The sequence below is a fragment of the Oncorhynchus masou genome, chromosome 23 (genome assembly GCF_036934945.1).
Source record: "Oncorhynchus masou masou isolate Uvic2021 chromosome 23, UVic_Omas_1.1, whole genome shotgun sequence".
NCBI classification, from domain to species: Eukaryota; Metazoa; Chordata; class Actinopteri; order Salmoniformes; family Salmonidae; genus Oncorhynchus; species Oncorhynchus masou.
This window is the reverse complement of record NC_088234.1, coordinates 55,519,360-55,538,531: the sequence shown is the minus strand read 5'-3', so window position 1 is coordinate 55,538,531 and position 19,172 is coordinate 55,519,360. Positions and strand designations below refer to the sequence as shown.

At 42.5% G+C, this 19,172-nt stretch overlaps 1 protein-coding gene across 1 annotated transcript in view; it reads right to left on the bottom strand.

Moving 5' to 3' along the window:
- LOC135511071 (glutamate receptor ionotropic, delta-1-like) overlaps nucleotides 1-19,172 on the bottom strand; it is a 348,005-nt gene that overhangs the window by 35,467 nt on the left and 293,366 nt on the right. The window contains exons 6-9 of the mRNA XM_064932571.1: nucleotides 15,853-16,026; nucleotides 14,028-14,189; nucleotides 12,337-12,456; nucleotides 1,747-1,848 (exon numbers count right to left, since the gene is read on the bottom strand). Of these exons, the coding sequence (XP_064788643.1) occupies nucleotides 1,747-1,848; nucleotides 12,337-12,456; nucleotides 14,028-14,189; nucleotides 15,853-16,026 (558 nt within the window). The remainder of the gene's footprint in view (nucleotides 1-1,746; nucleotides 1,849-12,336; nucleotides 12,457-14,027; nucleotides 14,190-15,852; nucleotides 16,027-19,172) is intronic.

The window sequence follows — 19,172 nt, the reverse complement described above, 5'->3', positions numbered from 1 at the left end:
TAAGGAAGAGCTGTATGGTTGGAGTTTATGTCTTACTGATGTCCTAGATCAGGGCCGGCTCTAGCCACTAAGTGACATAAATGACTGCTTAGGGCCCTCGTGGCTGCTAGTTTTTAAGAACTCAGTCGGGGTTTCAATTTACTGTTGAGGGTTAGATTAGTAGAATACACAATTTTGAAATTTGGTTGTACATCAGCAGTTTTTCTCTAGTTATGTCAGTCACTGGCCCTACCTGTTTGCCAGGTAGCCAGTGGAGAGAATGGATAACACACACCACATGAACACCAGTCACAGCACAGAGGTAAACCAACCAATAATACCTCATACAATAAGAATGTTAGAGCAACTCAGAGGCAACTTCATAGACACAACTGACCAGAAAGAACCCAGTTATCAACCATACGGGATTTGCAATAATCTGTATTACCTCCCAGTGGAGGAGTGAGTGGGGCATGACTGTATAAATCACATTTCAGTAGTCCCACAAAAAATCAACAGTTCAAAAAATTATAAAAAATTATAAACTCACACGCAACCTCCCTTACAGTAAGTACTGCTGTGCAAAATATCCACAGCAGCACAAGAAAAAAAGGAGCACAGCACAATGAGAGAAAAACATTTTTCAGTGTAAAGGACTGAAGAGAGAAATAGAGAGAGCGAGAGAGGGCTTAGCTGTTGAAGGCTACTCCAGTGTTGACGCTTCATTCGTACCTTCCTCCGCCTGACACACACTTTGGTTAGTTTAGTTTGTCTCATAAAAACTCCACAACAATGTTGCTAACGATCCATGCAATCAATGGAAAGTGCGGTCCCAACAGATTCTAAACACACAGTAGAGCTGTACACGGCGATCTGACTTAAAACGTTCAGAAACTAAGTGCGGCGAAAATAAACAAGACTTCTGCAAGCGGTTGCGCACACCGTCAAAACTGCCGCGCCAACCGAGAGCTATTACACAGAGACGGAAGAGCGATATTTATTTCCTCCTTCCTGACAGCTCGTGTGTTCCTAAAGTAGTGTAGGATGTGCAGAAGTGCAGGATTTCGCCACAAACTTGTAGTAATGATGGTTGAATTCCGAACGCAGGGCAAGTGCCCAGGGGCCCTGACCTCCGGAGGTCTCCCATTGATTTTTTTAGTCACTCTCACTCAGTCATATTAACTCAATCATATTAACATGGCATAAGTCATTGCAAAATTAGTAGAATAACTTCAGGAAATTAGCTATAAAAGTTCAAAAATGTCTCTCTACCATAAGTCAAGATGACAATTTTTGGCCACTAAAATGGCAGTGAGTTGGTAGGGAGAAGGCAGTGAGTTGGCAGTGAGTTGGTAGGGAGAAGGCAGTGAGTTGGCAGTGAGTTGGTAGGGAGAAGGCAGTGAGTTGGCAGTGAGTTGGTAGGGAGAAGGCAGTGAGTTGGCAGTGAGTTGGTAGGGAGATGGCATTGAGTTGGCAGTGAGTTGGTAGGGAGAAGGCAGTGAGTTGGCAGTGAGCTGGTAGGGAGAAGGCAGTGAGTTGGCAGTGAGTTGGTAGAGAGAAGGCAGTGAGTTGGCAGTGAGTTGGTAGGGAGAAGGCAGTGAGTTGGCAGTGAGTTGGTAGGGAGATGGCATTGAGTTGGCAGTGAGAAGGCAGTGAGTTGGCAGTGAGTTGGTAGGGAGAAGGCAGTGAGTTGGCAGTGAGTTGGTAGGGAGAAGGCAGTGAGTTGGTAGGGAGATGGCAGTGAGTTGGTAGGGAGAAGGCACTTACCAGTAATGTTACCACTTTGACCGTCACTCCTTGCATGCCGTTTTCTATACGACTCTCCTTTAGACTACCGTTCAGCCCACGAGTTGAGTCCCAAGTTGCCAACTGAGAGAGAGAGGGAAAGTGAGGCGAGAAGGGAGAGGGAGTGTCAGCAATATAATTAAACAATCTATTATCTTCAGTGAAAACACAAATTGGTGTGTGATGACAAATCTAATCACCATAGTTGGCACACATGACTCACTCACTTTTAAGAAGCACAGGGAACTGGCCATACAAATAGATGAGCTGGTCACTCTAGCATAGTAACAGGGTCCTCTATCTAAATGCTACATCAGTCGCACAGCTTGCAACCATACTGAGGGATTACGGACTGAGCAACTTATCATGGCAATAGATGCTGATTGCTAGAGTTGGTGGTGATGACATTGATGATAATAATGATGATGGGAATGGAGATAATGATGTAGACATTGACGGTGGTGCCAACGACAATGCACTGCAAGGGTTACAAATAAAACAGAAACATTATTATGTTCATCTGAGAAAAAAATACAACATCTACTGTGTGAAAAGTTATTTCTCAAATATTTTACGGAAACAAATCCTTGTCCTTCAATGTGCTTCAGCTAGTGCAACTCAATGTATTATGCAACTAATACAACGACGTGAATGTCAGTTTGACAGAATGACAGCCAATGAAAGCAGATAACACACATCCCATTGGTTTAACCACCTCACCGAATCCCAATCCCCTCACGAATATCAACCCTCGTTCTATTCTGGCTACCTTTGCACCTCACTGGGGAAGTAGAAGTTGTCTTTACTGTTAAGTTCTTAATCACAGTTGCTAGCTGGACAAAGAACTGACAGCTCTTTTGTAGCAGCCCAGGGACCAAGCTGACAGGACAAGAGAGCTGGCCTCAGGCCAGACACCAGGACTGTATCTGCACAGAGCATAGCTCAGTCTTCCATATGCAGCATGCCCTCTCTCATGGCCGTCCTGCTGCCTACAGCCTATTACAATAATGGTGGGCTGAATGTTTCAAAACTAATATAAAACACTTTTCTTATTAGCTTGTTTCAAATCATGTTTCTAAAAAATGTTATTTGGTTTGTTGGGTTTGTTCCAATCACATACTTTCTTCCACTTTCTATCAGACCAGGAAATTTTAGTTAATTTATTAACTCATTACAGTAAAACTTAATTTCACACAGGTAATCCCTTTTAGCACTATTTCCAGTAGTCCACTATTCACACAAACCCATTCATACAAAAGGTCAGATAAGACCTTGGGAGTCTTTGTTCTGTGCCAATAAAAGAGATCCTTCCCTGCTTTAATATGACACACAATCGTATACTGTGGTGTTGTCTATTGTCTGGATGGTGTAAAATCCTGTGCAACAGAGTGGACCTCCCAGTGCAGGAGACCTTACAACTTCCATTCACAACGAAGGACATCAGTAACCCTGGAGAGGAGAACAAGAAAGAGGAATGGGAGATCAAAACTTTTAGCCATGGGTTATTTTAAGACTTGGGGATTTCATCACAAGCCCAACTCTAAACTTTGAACGCTGATAGCGTTATGAAATATTGAGTGCTCCCCGCTCATTCCCTGTTTCTTTTTCTCTCAAATTGAACATGATTTGTTGGGTTTGAAAGAGCGAGAAAAAAAGAGGAAGGAAAAAACATCTATTTGCACGGTTTGAAAAGACAGGTTTTTCATGCTGTGTATACAGTGCATTCGGAAAGTATTCAGACCCCTTGACTTTTTCCACATTTTCTTAGGTTACAGACTTGTTCTAAATATTTTTTTAAAATCATCAATCTATACACAATAATCCCATAATGACAAAGCAAAAACGTGTTTTAGAAATCTTTGCTAATTTATTAAAAATAAGAAATTGAAATATCACATTTACATAAGCATTCATAACCTTTACCCAGTACTTTGTTGAAGCGGCAGGGTAGCCTAGTGGTTAGAGCGTTGGACTAGTAACCGAAAGGTTGCAATTTCGAAGCCCCGAGCTGACAAGGTACAAATCTGACGTTCTGCCCCTGAACAGGCAGTTAACCCACTGTTCCTAGGCCGTCATTGAAAATAAGAATTTGTTCTTAACTGACTTGCCCAGTAAAATAAAGGTAAAATAAAAAATAAAAAAAGCACCTTTGGCAGCGATTACAGCCTCCAGTCTTCTTGGGTTATGATGCTACAAGCTTAGCACACCTGTATATGGGAAGTTTCTCCCATTCTTCTCTGCAGATCATCTCAAGCTCTATCAAGTTGTATGGGGAGAGTCCCTGAGAGTCTATCTTCAGGTCTCTCCAGAGATGTTCGATCGGGTTCAAGTCCGGGCTCTGGCTGGGCCACTCAAGGACATGCAGAGACTTGTCTTGGCTGTGTGTTAGGGTCGTTGTCCTGTTGGAAGTTGAACCTTCGTCCCAGTCTGAGGTCCTGAGTGCTCTGGAGCAGGTTTTCATCAAGGATCTCTCTGTACTTTGCTCTGTTCATCTTTGCCTCGATCCTGACTAGTCTCCCAGTCCCTTCCTCTGAAAAACATCCCCACAGCATGATGCTGCCACCAACATGCTTCACCATAGGGATGGTGTCAGGTTTCCTACAGACATGACACTTGGCATTCAGGCCAAAGAGTTCAATCTTGGTTTCATCAGACCAGAGAAGCTTGTTTGTTATTGTCTGGGAGTCTTTAGGTGCCTTTTGGCAAACTCCAAGCAGGCTGTCATGTGCCTTTTACTGAGGAGTGGCTTCTGTCTGGCCACTCTACCATAAAGGCCTGATTGGTGGAGTGCTGCAGACATGGTTGTCCTTCTGGAAGATTCTCCTATCCCCAATCGGGTTCTCCGTCACCACCCTGACCAACCCCCATCTCCCTCTATTGCTCAGGAAGAGTCTTGGTGGTTGCAAACTTCTTCCATCTAAGAATGATGGAGGCCACTGTGTTCTTGGGGACCTTCAATGCTGCCAACTTTTTTGGTACTCTTCCCTGTGCCTCGACACAAACCTGTCTCAGACAAAACGCTCTACAGAAAATTCCTTCGACCTCATGGCTTGGTTTTTCTCTGACATACACTGTCAACTGTGGGACTTTATATAGAGAGGTGTGTGCCTTTCCAAATCAAGTTCCAATCAATTTATGTTACCACAGGTGGACTAATCAACCTTTAGAAACATCTCAAGGATGATCAATGGAAACAGGATGCACCTGAGCTGGATTTCGAGTCTCATAGCAAAAGGTCTGAATACTTATGTAAATAAGGTATCTGTTTTTTTATTTGTAATAAATTTGCAAAAATTCTAAAAACCTGTTTTTACTTTGTCATTGTGGGATATTGTGTGAAGATTGCTGATATTTTTTTAATAAGGTTGTAACATAACAAAATGTGGAAAAAGTCCATTGGTCTGAATACTTCCCGAAGGCACTGTATACTGTATCAATGGTTGTGGAAAGCATGGTAAGAATGTTTCAATGAAAGTATACTTTGGGTAAACACATTTGTTTATATATGCCTACTGTGCAGTGTACAAAGCAGGATCAATGCCAGTAATGTGGATTCTGTGAGAAGCCTTTGTCTATCATTTACCGCCAATATAAGCCTAAACAGAAACATCTAGCGATCAATGTCAATACATTCAGGACAGAACATACTCTGTGAGTGTACAAACACTACTGTATGTCCAAATAGAAAATACAGACAATAGGATAGTGATGATCTGATGTTCCTTTATCCCTCAAAACTCCGTTATCATGGTCCAGCCTCTACTTCTTCTTGAAGACCTTCAGATTATGCTGCAAAACAGGGGACTCTCTTACTCATACTTAATCACTGTACAAAGAAAGTCTGATTGGTTCTCTGACTTCCAAAGACAGTGTTATGAATCTTTCTGTGTTTCTATAGGGAATTCATTTGGTGTGTGGGTGGGATATTAGACATTTTAGACATTATCCAGAGAGACATATAGGAGCAATTAGGGTTAAGTGCCTTGCTCGGGGGCACATCAACAGATTTTCCACCTAGTCGGCTCAGGGATGGTTATTGCCCTAATGCTCATAATCGCTAAGCTACATGCCAGAAAGCAACATTTGGTTGTCTTCTAAACTCTAACTTTAAGCATCAGCTGTCAGAGCAGCTTACCGATCACTGTACCTGTACACACCCAACTACCTCATCCCCATATTGTTATTTATCTTCTTGTTCTTTTGCACCCCAGTATCTCTACTTACACATCATCATCTGCACATCTATCACTCCAGTGTTAATGCTAAATTGTAATTATTTCGCCTCTATGGCTTATTTATTGTCTTACATCCCTACTCTTCTACATTTGCACACCCTGTACATATATTTTTTCTATTGTGTTATTGACTGTACGTTTGTTTATGTGTAACTCTGTGTTGTTGTTTTGTTGCCCTGCTTTGCTTATCTTGGCCAGGTCACAGTTTAAATGAGAACTTGTTCTCAACTGGCCTCCCTGGTTAAATAAAGGTGAAATAATTGTAAAAAAATTAAATTAAAAAGTATGATGATGAAGATCAGCTTGTCTCTGCACCCAGTCAATGTCTATTACAATCTAGTCTAACACGTCCGTATTCATTTGGTCCTTGTGTGTGTGCTTGTGTGCTTGTGTGTGCGCGCACGCTAAATGTCACTGCTTTCTCCCTGCTTCACATGGGGCTATTTTCCCCATGAGTGGGCAGGTCCTCTGGGTAACACAGAGAACTCTCTTCAGGCCCTTTACTAAAGACTTCTACTACGCAAAGCTCCGCATACAAAGGTCATACAAAAGAACACAACCATGTCCTTTGTGACATGCAGATAACACATGAAGGAGATAAGAACACTACAAGATGTACTGTAATGTCTAAAACTATTTTCAATAGATTTGTTATTTGTAACACTTTACAATACATTTACAGTGCATTTGCATGCCCGCGTGTGCCTTAGTGCAGAGATCAACATAGAATGACTAACTTTGTGTCACGCTCTGACCTTAGTTCCTTTTTTATGTCTCTATTTTGGTTTAGTCGGGGCGTGAGTTGGGGTGGGCATTCTACGTTGTTTTTCTATGTTTTCTTTTCTATGTGTTTGGCCTGGTATGGTTCCCAATCAGAGGCACCTGTCTATCGTTGTTTCTGATTGAGAACCATACTTAGGTAGCCTTTTCCCACCTGGTGTTTGTGGGTAGTTGTTTCCTGTTTTGTGTTTTCACCTTTTAGGACTGTTTAGATTTTCATCTCTTACAATCACTTTGTTATTTTCTATTTTCGTGTTCTGTGAATATAAATAATCATGGACACTTACCACGCTGCGTTTTGGTCCGATCCTTCCTACTCCTCATCCGATGAAGATCGTTACACTTTTGACCTAGCATGATTTTTTCTCCATATAGGATTGTATTTCAAGAAATGCTCTGACGAAGGCCTTGAGGCCGATACGTAAAGCTTAATGAAGAGCAGTGATACTAGCAAGAGTAGTGTGCGGGTTTCTTATTTTTTTCTCATCTTATTCAACTGTTACCATGCACCTGCAACGAAGGTTACTCAGATGTGCGATTGCCTTTTGAATTAAGAAAAGTAGAGAAACACAAATGAATAAATTACTAATGATTTTGTAATGTTCTTCTTCTTGGAAAGGAAATACTGCTGTGACGACTATAGTTTATGACAGCTATTGACACTGATATGGTAACTGCAGGCTTATCTAGTTTATAACTATCCATAACAGAACTCCACAACACTGAACTATGCAAAGGATGTCAAAACACCTTACACTCAAAACTACATAATGATCTTCAGCATCAGTTCCAAGTTGGCAAGGAAATATGCTGTTCATTTTCACAGTCCCCTCCAAAAGGCCTCATTAAAACAGTTTGCCTTGTTTGAGCAATTTCCACCATCAGCACCAAAAGCCTGATGTTTACATATCGACATCCCCATCACACCACCAAGATCCTAATTTACCACAAAATTCTTACTCCCTCGTAGTCTGCCGTACAGTGTGTGTGTGTGTGCGTAGAGAGGTCTTTCTGAATATTTTTAGTCCCATGGTTACCTTTGTGTCCCTTAACTGGGATAAAACGATGGGGCGGGGTCTGAAGCTTTACCCCACTCCCCCTGGAATATATGATAAACAATCTTAGCGTAAAAAAATTTACATTTTAAAGAGCTCCAAAGCAGAGACAGGCAGATGTGGTGCCTGTCTGTCATTCTAGCCTCCCATGAGCTTCCACTACTCTATCTCTGCGTTAGATGGTAATAGAGAATAAGAGAGGGAAGGAATGCGAGAGAGAGAAAGAGAGGGTGGTAAAGAGAGATTACCTATCGACTTCCCTGCGAAGAATACATGGCTCAGAGAAGAGCCAATGAGGGTCATGGCATATGGCTCGGATGGAAGTCCTATGCTACCTAAGGGACTTCTTTCTCTTACACTCACTCTCTCTTTTCATCGGTTCCTCTTCCTGTCTATTTCTATCTGTGTACGATATGTATTCAGGAGGAATAACAGACAAATGAATAGCTTTTTAAATGAGAAACATGAGTAGGAACTCATTAACTAAATCTGCTGACTGAACCAAGAACCACAACATACATCGCTCAGCAGCACTGAGCGATAGCTAGAGGAAACTAAGTGTTCATGTAGCAACTAGGAAATAGTATTTCACTCTTCATTTGGTTCAGACCCCAATAGTTACTTCAACTGAGAGGCATCAGGTCATTGAAACAATGGATTGAATGCAGATACATGATGATGTAGGAGAGGTAACGAGAGGACCAGAAAAGTAACATGATAATGTTAGATCCTACTCAATATTATTTTCCAAAGTGAGACTATGTTGTTTGTGATGTCCGACATGAGAAAGCTGAATCAGTCCCACACTCATCACCAGGGGCCTCTTTACCAATATTGTGTAGAAACTATTTTAAACTACTACTTGTGAATGGAATTTATAATTTTGTATCCAACATTCATGTGAGCGTCACACCCACACCAGCAAGAGAAGAGATAACCATTGTTAAATACCAATTGTTCTCAGCCTTGGTGCTCTGTGCGCAAACTTGGCTATTTGCATTTCGAAACACCCCTAATTAATTATGTATGCTATAAATCCTCCCTTTAAACCATGTGGGGAATATACAATGCCTTACGATGAAATACAAAGTCGCAAACAAAAAAAGGCAGATTTTGCTGATCTGCAGAATGAACAAATCGCGCGTACCACCTGGCCACATTGCCACCATGTTCAACAGCGCCAATTGCAATCTTTTGCGCATCACATAACCTATCACCTGTACATTTAGAGTGGCCTGTTCTGTTGAACTCGTTTTGGGATGGTGCTCTTATGGTGATGTTGGTGTCGTCTATTGCTCCGTTCATATTTGGATGGCAAAGAAACTCCTCTGGACTTCAACCTGTTGTGCGATGGTGTATGGTAATTTACAGTTCCTTTTTCCGATGATTGCATCCAAAACATTGGCTAATCGAGGGCTGTGAGATGCCGACCGGCAAACCCCCGCTAAAACGTGCCCGTTGCCAAAAGCCTGAGGGTGGAGATCACTTGGATGTGCAACGGAATGGCATGTGCTTGCCTTTTTAAAGTAGGTCTTAAACCCTCGCAGAAATCCTATTAGATTGGTTTTGGGAACCAAACTCTGATGAGCCAATCCATACTTTCTGCAAAAAAAGTATCACCTGTCTCTAAAAACCCTCTCTCTGTGAAATGCAGAGTGTGCCAAATCTTCCAACAGAGCAAGATCAGCCTCTCATTGGATATCCCATTATCTCAGTCTTTTATAGTGGTGTTTCACTTTCACATGTGCCTCTAATTTAACAAATACTGTACTTTATATGGATTATTATTGTAAGAAATATACTGATGTGGTCAAATGATATGACTGTCAAGGTATGTTGCATGAATTCACAATGGAAATACAATGAATATGAAATATTATTACATTTTTACTCTTTACATTTTCAATATATACAGTGCATTTGAAATGTATTCAGACTCTTTCCACATCTTGTTATGTTACAGCCTTATTCTAAATTTGATTCAGTTGTTTTTTCTCCTCATAAATCTACACACAATACCACATAATAACAAAAGCAAAAACTGTTTTTTAGACATTTTTGCAAATGTATTAAAAATACAAAACTGAAATATCACATTTACATAAGTATTCAGACCCTTTACCCAGTACTATATTGAAGCAGCGATTACAGCGTCAAGTCCTCCTGGGTATGACGCTACAAGCTTGGCACACCTGTATTTGGAGAGTTTCTCCCATTCTTCTCTGCAGATCCTCTCAAGCTCTGTCAGGTTGGATGGGTGTCGCTGCACAGCTATTTCCAGGTCTCTCCAGAGATGTTTGATTGGGTTCAAATCCGTGTGTCTTTGTATATCATGTCCAATCAATTGGATTTACCACAGGTGGACCCCAATCAAGTTGTAGAAACATCTCAAGGATGATCAATGGAAACAGGATACACCTAAGCCAAATTTAGAGTCTCATAGCAAAGGGACTGAATACTTACATAAATATGTTTTTATTTTTTTGCAAACATTTCTAAAAACTTGTTTTCGCTTTGTCATTGTGGGGTATTGTATTTTATCCATTTTAGAATGAGAGAGTAACGAAACAACATTTGGAAAAAGTCAAGGGGTCTGAATAATTTCTGAATGCACTGTATTTACCCCATCCTACGCTTGACAAGCCATTCCCCTATTCCACCACTTTGCACTGTGAGTGCGTATGGTCATGGCTGTGCACGCATTTATGCACACTCTCATGCAAACGTTCATATTCATAAATCTCACTCTTTGCATGGAAATTATCCTACGCATGTTTTACGTACAAATGATTGCCTACGCATGATTGACAAATGAGGCCCCAGGAACATATGAACAGGCCATTAAAGGGGAAAGAGGAGAGCTACTTGTGTTTGTGTCTATTGTCCCCAGTAAATGGTCATGCTGCTAGAGGAAGGCAGACAGGAATGCTGATAATGAACAACAACACTGAATGCATCTGGCATACCATTAGCAGACTCTCCCGTGCCCTGCCTCTAATGATTTCAAGAAACCAGTGTTCCAGTGTTTGTGTGTTCTCTGTATGCTGTCTTTTATGTGTCTGCACCTGTTTTTCAGCACAGGTAGTGTCATCATCTGACCATGTGTGTAGTATGCATGTAACAATAATAATAATAATTGATTACTTTTGCAAAGCGCATTTCATTATACAGAATAATCTCAAAAGTGCATTAAATAGAAATATACGTATATATTTTTTACCTATACTGTGTGTGTGTGTGTGTGTGTGTGTGTGTGTGTGTGTGTGTGTGTGTGTGTGTGTGTGTGTGTGTGTGTGTGTGTGTGTGTGTGTGTGTGTGTGTGTGTGTGTGTGTGTGTGTGTGTGTGTGTTCCGCATTTGCTAATGGCCATATTATGATGAATTGGCTTCATAACTCCAGTTAGGTAGTCTAGTGATTAAATCTTCATTACAGCGCCCAGTCTCTCCCTGCTCCACATAGATTGCCAGTAAAGTAATTTCCTCTTTATTCTGCAGTAATTTTATGACTGAACCAACAATAAACAACTCTCACAGTACACACAAACAAAGCATACAATTTTCTACTTAGGGTTAGTTCGTTTTCTCACACCGTCCCATTGTTTTATCCCAGTTAAGAGACACAAAGGTAACCATGGGATTGAAAAATATATTCAGAAAGAGCTCCCTACACACACACACACACACACACACCTTGATGTTTGGTTTCCAATTGAATTTTGTCTAATTTCCTCTTGTGGCTCTTCCAATTGAGATACTGACCCACTAATGAGTATCAGAAGTAAATCTGTGATAGCTATTGAAACACTGCACTACACTATATCTGCAGAACATAGTATGTATCTCTTTAAGCTGGTATCGTTGTCTTGGTCTCAGCTCCACTCTATTGCCTGATGGAGATCTCCAGTAGAGGGCACTCTTCCTCTTGACACTTGACAACTACATTCATACCACTTGCCTTCTTCCACATTTTGCTGTTACAGGCTGAATTCAAAATTCGATTGAAAATGAAATCCAGAAATATCTAATTTACATAAGTACTCACAACCCTGAGTCAATACTTTGGTAGTGATTACAGCTGTGAGTCTTTCTGGGTAAGTCTCACCTTATTCTTTCCTAAATTATTCAAGCTCTGTCAAATTGGTTGTTGATCATTGCTTGACAGTCATTTCCAGGTCTTTCCATAGTTTTTATACCAGATTTAAGTCAAAACTGTAACTTGGCCACTCAGGAACATTCACTGTCTTCTTGGAATCTGTGTTTGAAATTCCACTTTGCCATTATGGTGTATTGTGTCTATGCCAGTGACCAACAATCTTAATTGAATACATTTTTAATTCCGGCTATAAAACACAACAAAATTTGTAAAAAGTCAAGCGGTGTGGAAAATTTCTGAAGGCACTGATTGCGTGTTTTCTTTCATGACACGAAACAAAACGTATCAATATGACAAACAAACTGCGAGTGAAACAGGATGTCCATTTGCGTTGTTCAATATTGACTCACCCGTTTGACATCTTTACCAAACGTCTCACTGTAGCTGGTCCCCAGGATCTCAAACTGGATGTGGGAGTTGGAACCTCCTGCACGGAAGTCCATCAATCCTGTGAGCCCGGTGATCCGTCTCTATGGCAACAGCATAATAACAATGATATTTTAAGTGGTCTCTAATCAAACAATCAAAAATCAAATGTACTGTATTTTATAAAGCCCTTTTTGCATCAGCAATTGTCACAAAGTGCTTTACAGATACCCAGCCTAAAACCCCAAACAATGCCTCCCTAGAAGGCAGGAACCTAGGAAAGTTTAACGCTTTAATATGCTTTGTGGTCTATAACATGTTCAGCAATCATCTAAGTTGATTGCTAAACATTTCTGTGAAGTACATTACAACACAACCTATGCATTAGTACCAATGGATCAAGAACCATTCAAATGAGGTGGTTTGGCCAGGATACTTTATACACTCATACTGAATGGCCTATAATATAGCTACTACTAGCTGGACCAAGGTTACCAGCTCAATCCCCATACATAACATTGAGAACCTGATTGTAAGTCAATGATAAGAACATGTGCTGATAAGGACATCTACTGTAATAAAAGGGTTGCAAAATGACGTGCGTTTGATGATGTGCAAAGTAAGTGAAAATGGCTCAGTGGTAAAGATGATCAAGGACTACATGAAAAGGAGGGCTGAGCACGCTCCCATTCTCATCAACAGGGCTGTAGTGGAGCAGTTTGAGAGCTTCAAGTTCCTTGGTGTCCACATCACCAATACACTAGAATGGTCCAAACACGCCAAGACAGTCGTGAAGAGGGCATGACAAAGCCTATTCCCCCTCAGGATACTGAAAAGATTTGGCATGTGTCCTCAGATCCTCAAAAGGTTATACAGCTGCACCATCGAGAGCATTCCTATTGTTTGCATCACCGCTTGGTATGGCAACTGCTCGACCTCCGACCGCAAGGCACTACAGAGGTAGTACGAATGGCCCAGTACATCACTGGGGTCAAGCTTCCTGCCATCCAGGACCTCTATACCAGGCGGTGTCAGAGGAAGTCCCTAAAAATTGCGAAAGACTTCAGCCACCCTAGTCATAGACTGTTCTCTCTGCTACCGCACAGCAAGCGGAACCGGAGCGCCAAGTCTAGGTCCAAAAGGCTTCTTAACAGTTTTCACAGTACCTGTTCTATTAGGCACATGTGACAAATAACATTTGATTTGATTTGATGGTGCTTGCAATGTCAGGGTGGTGGGTTCAATTCCCATGGGGGACCAGTACAAACAAATGAATGCCCCCACTACTGTAAATCGCTCTGGATAAGAGCTCCTGCTAAATGACTAAATTGAAAGTGAGTGGTTGAGTGAAATTGTGATTAGTCATCATGACTTCAAAAGAGAACCATTATTGTTACAATAACTGGTTGAATTTTTTTTACATTTTCATAAACACTTTTGTTCATTTATAAATGATTCATTTTATGAAGTTTTAAATCACAGCCTCTAAATTGATGTAATCAAATATATTTTGTTCCAATATTTTGTTAATTTGGATAAACTCAAAAGACGGAATCATTCTGCTTGTATATCTGTTTTCAAAGAGCTTAGATTCATGTGAGAAGAATGCCACATGAAAACGAAAGGAATCCATTTCTATGTATGACTTAGTCTGCAATGTCGTGTGGTGCCCTACCTTCTGGATGGTGTCCAGCATAGACCAGCCTCCATTCCAAGGCTTGGTGGACTTCCTCATGCAGTTCAGACTGGCCATGCTATGCCACTTCCTGTCCTCCAGCTTACTGTAGAAGGCGTTGGCCAACATCAGCACACTGTCATACAGGTACAAGCTGGAGACCTGGGGAGAAACAACACAACAACATATATTCTATGAGAGGTGTTGAGCAGAATCAGCAGTGACACGCAACTATTATCCTAGTTTGAGACTTTGCAGGGAAAAACTCCCAAAACGAGATACTCAAAAGTACTTGTTGGACTGTGTGAAGGTTGACAAGACCAACATAAAAGCGGCTCCTCTCTGCCACTGCCCCTGTGAGGTTTTGGGGAAATTAAGTTCTCAGTAGGGAATATACACTTTTCCCAGCATGGCCACGGAATGAAAGGGAGAGACAGACCCATGGTGCTATTCACCTGGGGAGCAGAACACACCCGGTCTGACACTGCAACGACAGCTTTTATGTTACAGACAAGAGATATGAAAGACCACAAGTTTTTTTATGATAGAAAAATACATGTCTGCTGAAATGCCACAGAGCATTTGTGGTCCAGCTTTTCTAACTTGTCCGTAGGAAATTGTGATTGTGATTTATTGAAGGAACACTGGACAAAGACGAGCCCAAACACGGTCCCTGGAATTTTCAGTTGGTATACAAATAGGCGCAATGGATGCCTGAGTCCACAGCATGCTTTCGATATGATGGACACCAACAATGAATGGCAGGGTACAACATTAACAACATGAGAGATATTTGCTGAATGCCATCATTCCTCAGGCACCCCAGTCACAGACTGTTCTCTCTACTACCGCATGACAAGCGGCACCGGAGCGCCAAGTCTAGGACCAAAAGGCTTTTCAACAGCTTTTACCCACAATCCACAAGACTCCTGAACAGGTTTTCAAATGGCTAACCGGACTATTTGCATTGTGTCCCCTGCTCCCCAATCCCTCTTTTAGGCTGTTGCTACTCTCTGTTTATCATATATGCATAGTCACTTTAACTAGACATTGACACATACTACCTCAATTAGCCCGACCAACCGGTGACCCCACACATTGGCTACCGGACTATCTGCATTGTGTCCCGCCACCCACCACCTGTCGACCACTCTTTTACGCTACTGCTACTCTCTGTTTATCACATATGCATAGTAATTTTAAACATACATACATGTACATGCTCAATCAGCCCGACTAACCGGTGTCTGTATATAGCCTGGCTACTGTTATAGCCTTGCTACTGTATATAGCCTTGCTACTGTTATAGCCTTACTACTGTATATAGCCTGGCTACTGTTATAGCCTTGCTACTGTATATAGCCTGGCTACTGTTATAGCCTTGCTACTGTATATAGCCTGGCTACTGTTATAGCCTTGCTACTATCTGTCCTAAACAGTGTTCTACACTAGCTATGGAGCCTGCATAGTAAGTCACGGTCACTGCACACTAGATGGAATACAGAGAACATTTCTAAGACATTTCTAATGTTGGAAATCTGTGTGGCTGTGCAGCCCTGTGTAATCTGGTGATGGTGACAGACTGAGGGTTTTAACATTGAAGGAAATGACACCGTGTTAGAATGATGACAGCGTTCAATGTTGTGATGGCGCTGACGGGCAACTCGCTCTGGTCGCCCTTCAGTATTGTTTTGGTCATGGTCATGTTTCGTCAGAACGTGGGGTGATATTGGGTGAATGACAAAGTACTCTGTGGAGTTCACTGATGGTGTGGATATATGGTGTGGCTGACGGTCATTAATAAAGTCATCTCAGTCACACTGACCTCCAGGGACTGCAGGTAGCCCTCCTGGGGGTCACAGAGCAGGGAGGAGATGCGGTGGTTGTTCCTCATGCAGCGGATGTTGGTGTCTCTCCACAGAGGGAAGATCTGACGTATGACGGTCATCCGGCCCAACGAACTGTGGACCAACTCCATGATTTGTGTGTCACTCACCTCCTGTGGCAAAGAAGAGAGGATGGGGTGGGAGGGTTCATGGTCAAATTCATGAAAATAAATCTAATCATTTACTAAAACGTTCACACTCTGTAGAAAGTGGTCTAAAACGGTCTATTCACACATTCATTGTAGGACTAGGTACATGGTAACCATAGTGCAGGTATTATTAAAAAGTGAATCTTGTTACCAGTTGGTGTAACAGTTGAGTATTAGTAGGATTAATCAATAGACAATCAATAAATGCAAGCAATAAACACTCTTTCCAAAGTCAAGTTTTCAATTAGTTTTCAGCTGAATATGGATTGGGATCATCACTGTCTGATATCTCTCCGTTCCTCTGATCCAGGTGTTCCCAAACTGGGGTACGCGCAATGCGTTCAGGGATGTGCCAAATAAAAATGTGATTCACATATATTTTCCAACGGGGCTATACATTTTGGTAGCCTCGTTTCACTGCCCCAAAAAATAAAAAATGATCTAGTGTTCAGCGAAATGACAACACAATGTCAAATACAGGTAGCCTAGTCAAATAATGAACATCCAACCACATTAATCTTTACTCTCTCGCGGGAATTACACTAACGGTCCGCATGTAGCCAAACGTAGCTGCTGCTCATTCCGTTTGCTTGAAAATTGGTTTTAAAAAAGTAAGGGCCACGTCCATAGAGACACATTCCAGCTCTACTGGTTGTACTGCTACTACCAGCAGTACTACACCTGCACCTGTCGACGACACAAGTTGTTCTGCTTCCACCAGCACATCCAATGCTAACATCAGTAATTCTACATTTGTTGTTAGCCCAGCTAGCATGGACACTGACAGCTGTGAATCTGATGCAGCCAAAGAGCTACTGGCCCCTTACCTGGGAAAGCACCGAATAACAGACAGGGACATGGGACCATCTTTTCAAACATGTACCTATGTGAGAGTGGATTCTCAGCCCTCACTAGCATGAGGCATAGACTGTGTGTGGAAATTATTTAATACTGAGAGTCTCTCCAATACAACCCAACATTGCAGAGTTATGTGCATCCAACCTGGGGTACGCGCAATGCGTTCAGGGGGGTGCCAAAAAGCACACCCTTCTCATTAACCTGTGGTGAGTTATTCACAATTTTTGAATAACAAATAAAGTTTTATATCGAAGATGACTAAATAAAAAGCAAAATTATTGATTATTATTATATTATTATTTATGCCGTCGTCCTATACGAGCTCTTTATCACTTCCCACGAGCCGGGTTGTGACAAACTCACACTCATTCTTATGTTTAATAAATGTATTGTGTGTGTGTGGCAGGCTTACAATGATGGCAAAAAACAACATTTGAGAGTGCATTGACCCTAGTGCAAGAGGGGGTACACAGCTGGAGGTTGAACGTTTTAAGGGGTATGGGACTATAAAAAGTTTGAGAACCACTGCTTTTTTAAAATGTTTTCCTTTATTTAACCAGGCAAGTCAGTTAAGAACAAATTCTTATTTTCAATGATGGCCTAGGAACAGTGGGTTAACAGCCTGTTCAGGGGCAGAACAACAGAATAGTACCCTGTTGGCTTGGGGGTTTGATCTGGTGGTCCCAGCGCGCACGACCCACGTGGAGTTCCAGGTCTCCGGTAGCCTCTGGAACTGCCGATCTGCGGCCAACAAGGCAGAGTTCATCTCAGCCTATGCCTCCCTCCAGTCCCTCGACTTCTTGGCACTGACGGAAACATGGATCACCACAGACAACACTGCTACTCCTACTGCTTTCTTCGTCCGCCCACGTGCATCTCGCACACCCCGAGCTTCTGGTCAGCGGGGTGGTGGCACCATCCTCATCTCTCCCAAGTGGTCATTCTTCTTTCTCCCCTTACCCATCTGTCTATCGCCTCCTTTGAATTCCATGCTGTCACAGTTACCAGCCCTTTCAAGCTTAACATCCTTATCATTTATCGCCCTCCAGGTTCCCTCGGAGAGTTCATCAATGAGCTTGATGCCTTGATAAGCTCCTTTCCTGAGGACGGCTCACCTCTCACAGTCCTGGGCAAACCTCCCCACGTCTACCTTTGACTCATTCCTCTCTGCCTCCTTCTTTCCACTCCTCTCCTCTTTTGACCTCACCCTCTCACCATCTCCCCCTACTCACAAGGCAGGCAATACGCTCGACCTCATCTTTACTAGATGCTGTTCTTCCACTAACCTCATTGCAACTCCCCTCCAAGTCTCCGACCACTACCTTGTATCCTTTTCCCTTTCCAACACTTCCCACACTGCCCCTACTCGGATGGTATCGCGCCGTCCCAACCTTAGCTCTCTCTCCCCCGCCACTCTCTCCTCTTCCATCCTATCATCTCTTCCCTCTGCTCATACCTTCTCCAACCTATCTCCTGATTCAGCCGAGCGGAAATGGAGGAAAACTCGCCTCCCTGCGGACCTGGCATCCTTTCACTCCCTCCTCTCTACATTTTCCTCCTCTGTCTCTGCTGCTAAAGCCACTTTCTTCCACTCTAAATTCCAAGCATCTGCCTCTAACCCTAGGAAGCTCTTTGCCACCTTCTCCTCCCTCCTGAATCCTTCTCCCCCTCCCCCCTCCTCCCTCTCTGCAGATGACCAGTCAACCATTTTGAAAAGAAGGTCTATTCCGATCCTCGTTTGCTAAGTCAAACGACACCGCTGGTTCTGCTCACACTGCCCTACCCTGTGCTCTGACCTCTTTCTCCCCTCTCTCTCCAGATGAAATCTCGCTTCTTGTGACGGCCGGCCGCCCAACAACCTGCCCGCTGACCCTATCCCCTCCTCTCTTCTCCAGACCATTTCCAGACCTTCTCCCTTACCTCACCTCGCTCATCAACTCATCCCTGACCGCTGGCTACGTCCCTTCCGTCTTCAAGAGAGCGAGAGTTGCACCCCTTCTGAAAAAACCTACACTCGATCCCTCCGATGTCAACAACTACAGACCAGTATCCCTTCTTTCTTTTCTCTCCAAAACTCTTGAACGTGCACTCCTTGGCCAGCTCTCCCGCTATCTCTCTCAGAATGACCTTCTTGATCCAAATCAGTCAGGTTTCAAGACTAGTCATTCAACTGAGACTGCTCTTCTCTGTATCACGGAGGCGCTCCGCACTGCTAAAGCTAACTCTCTCTCCTCTGCTCTCATCCTTCTAGA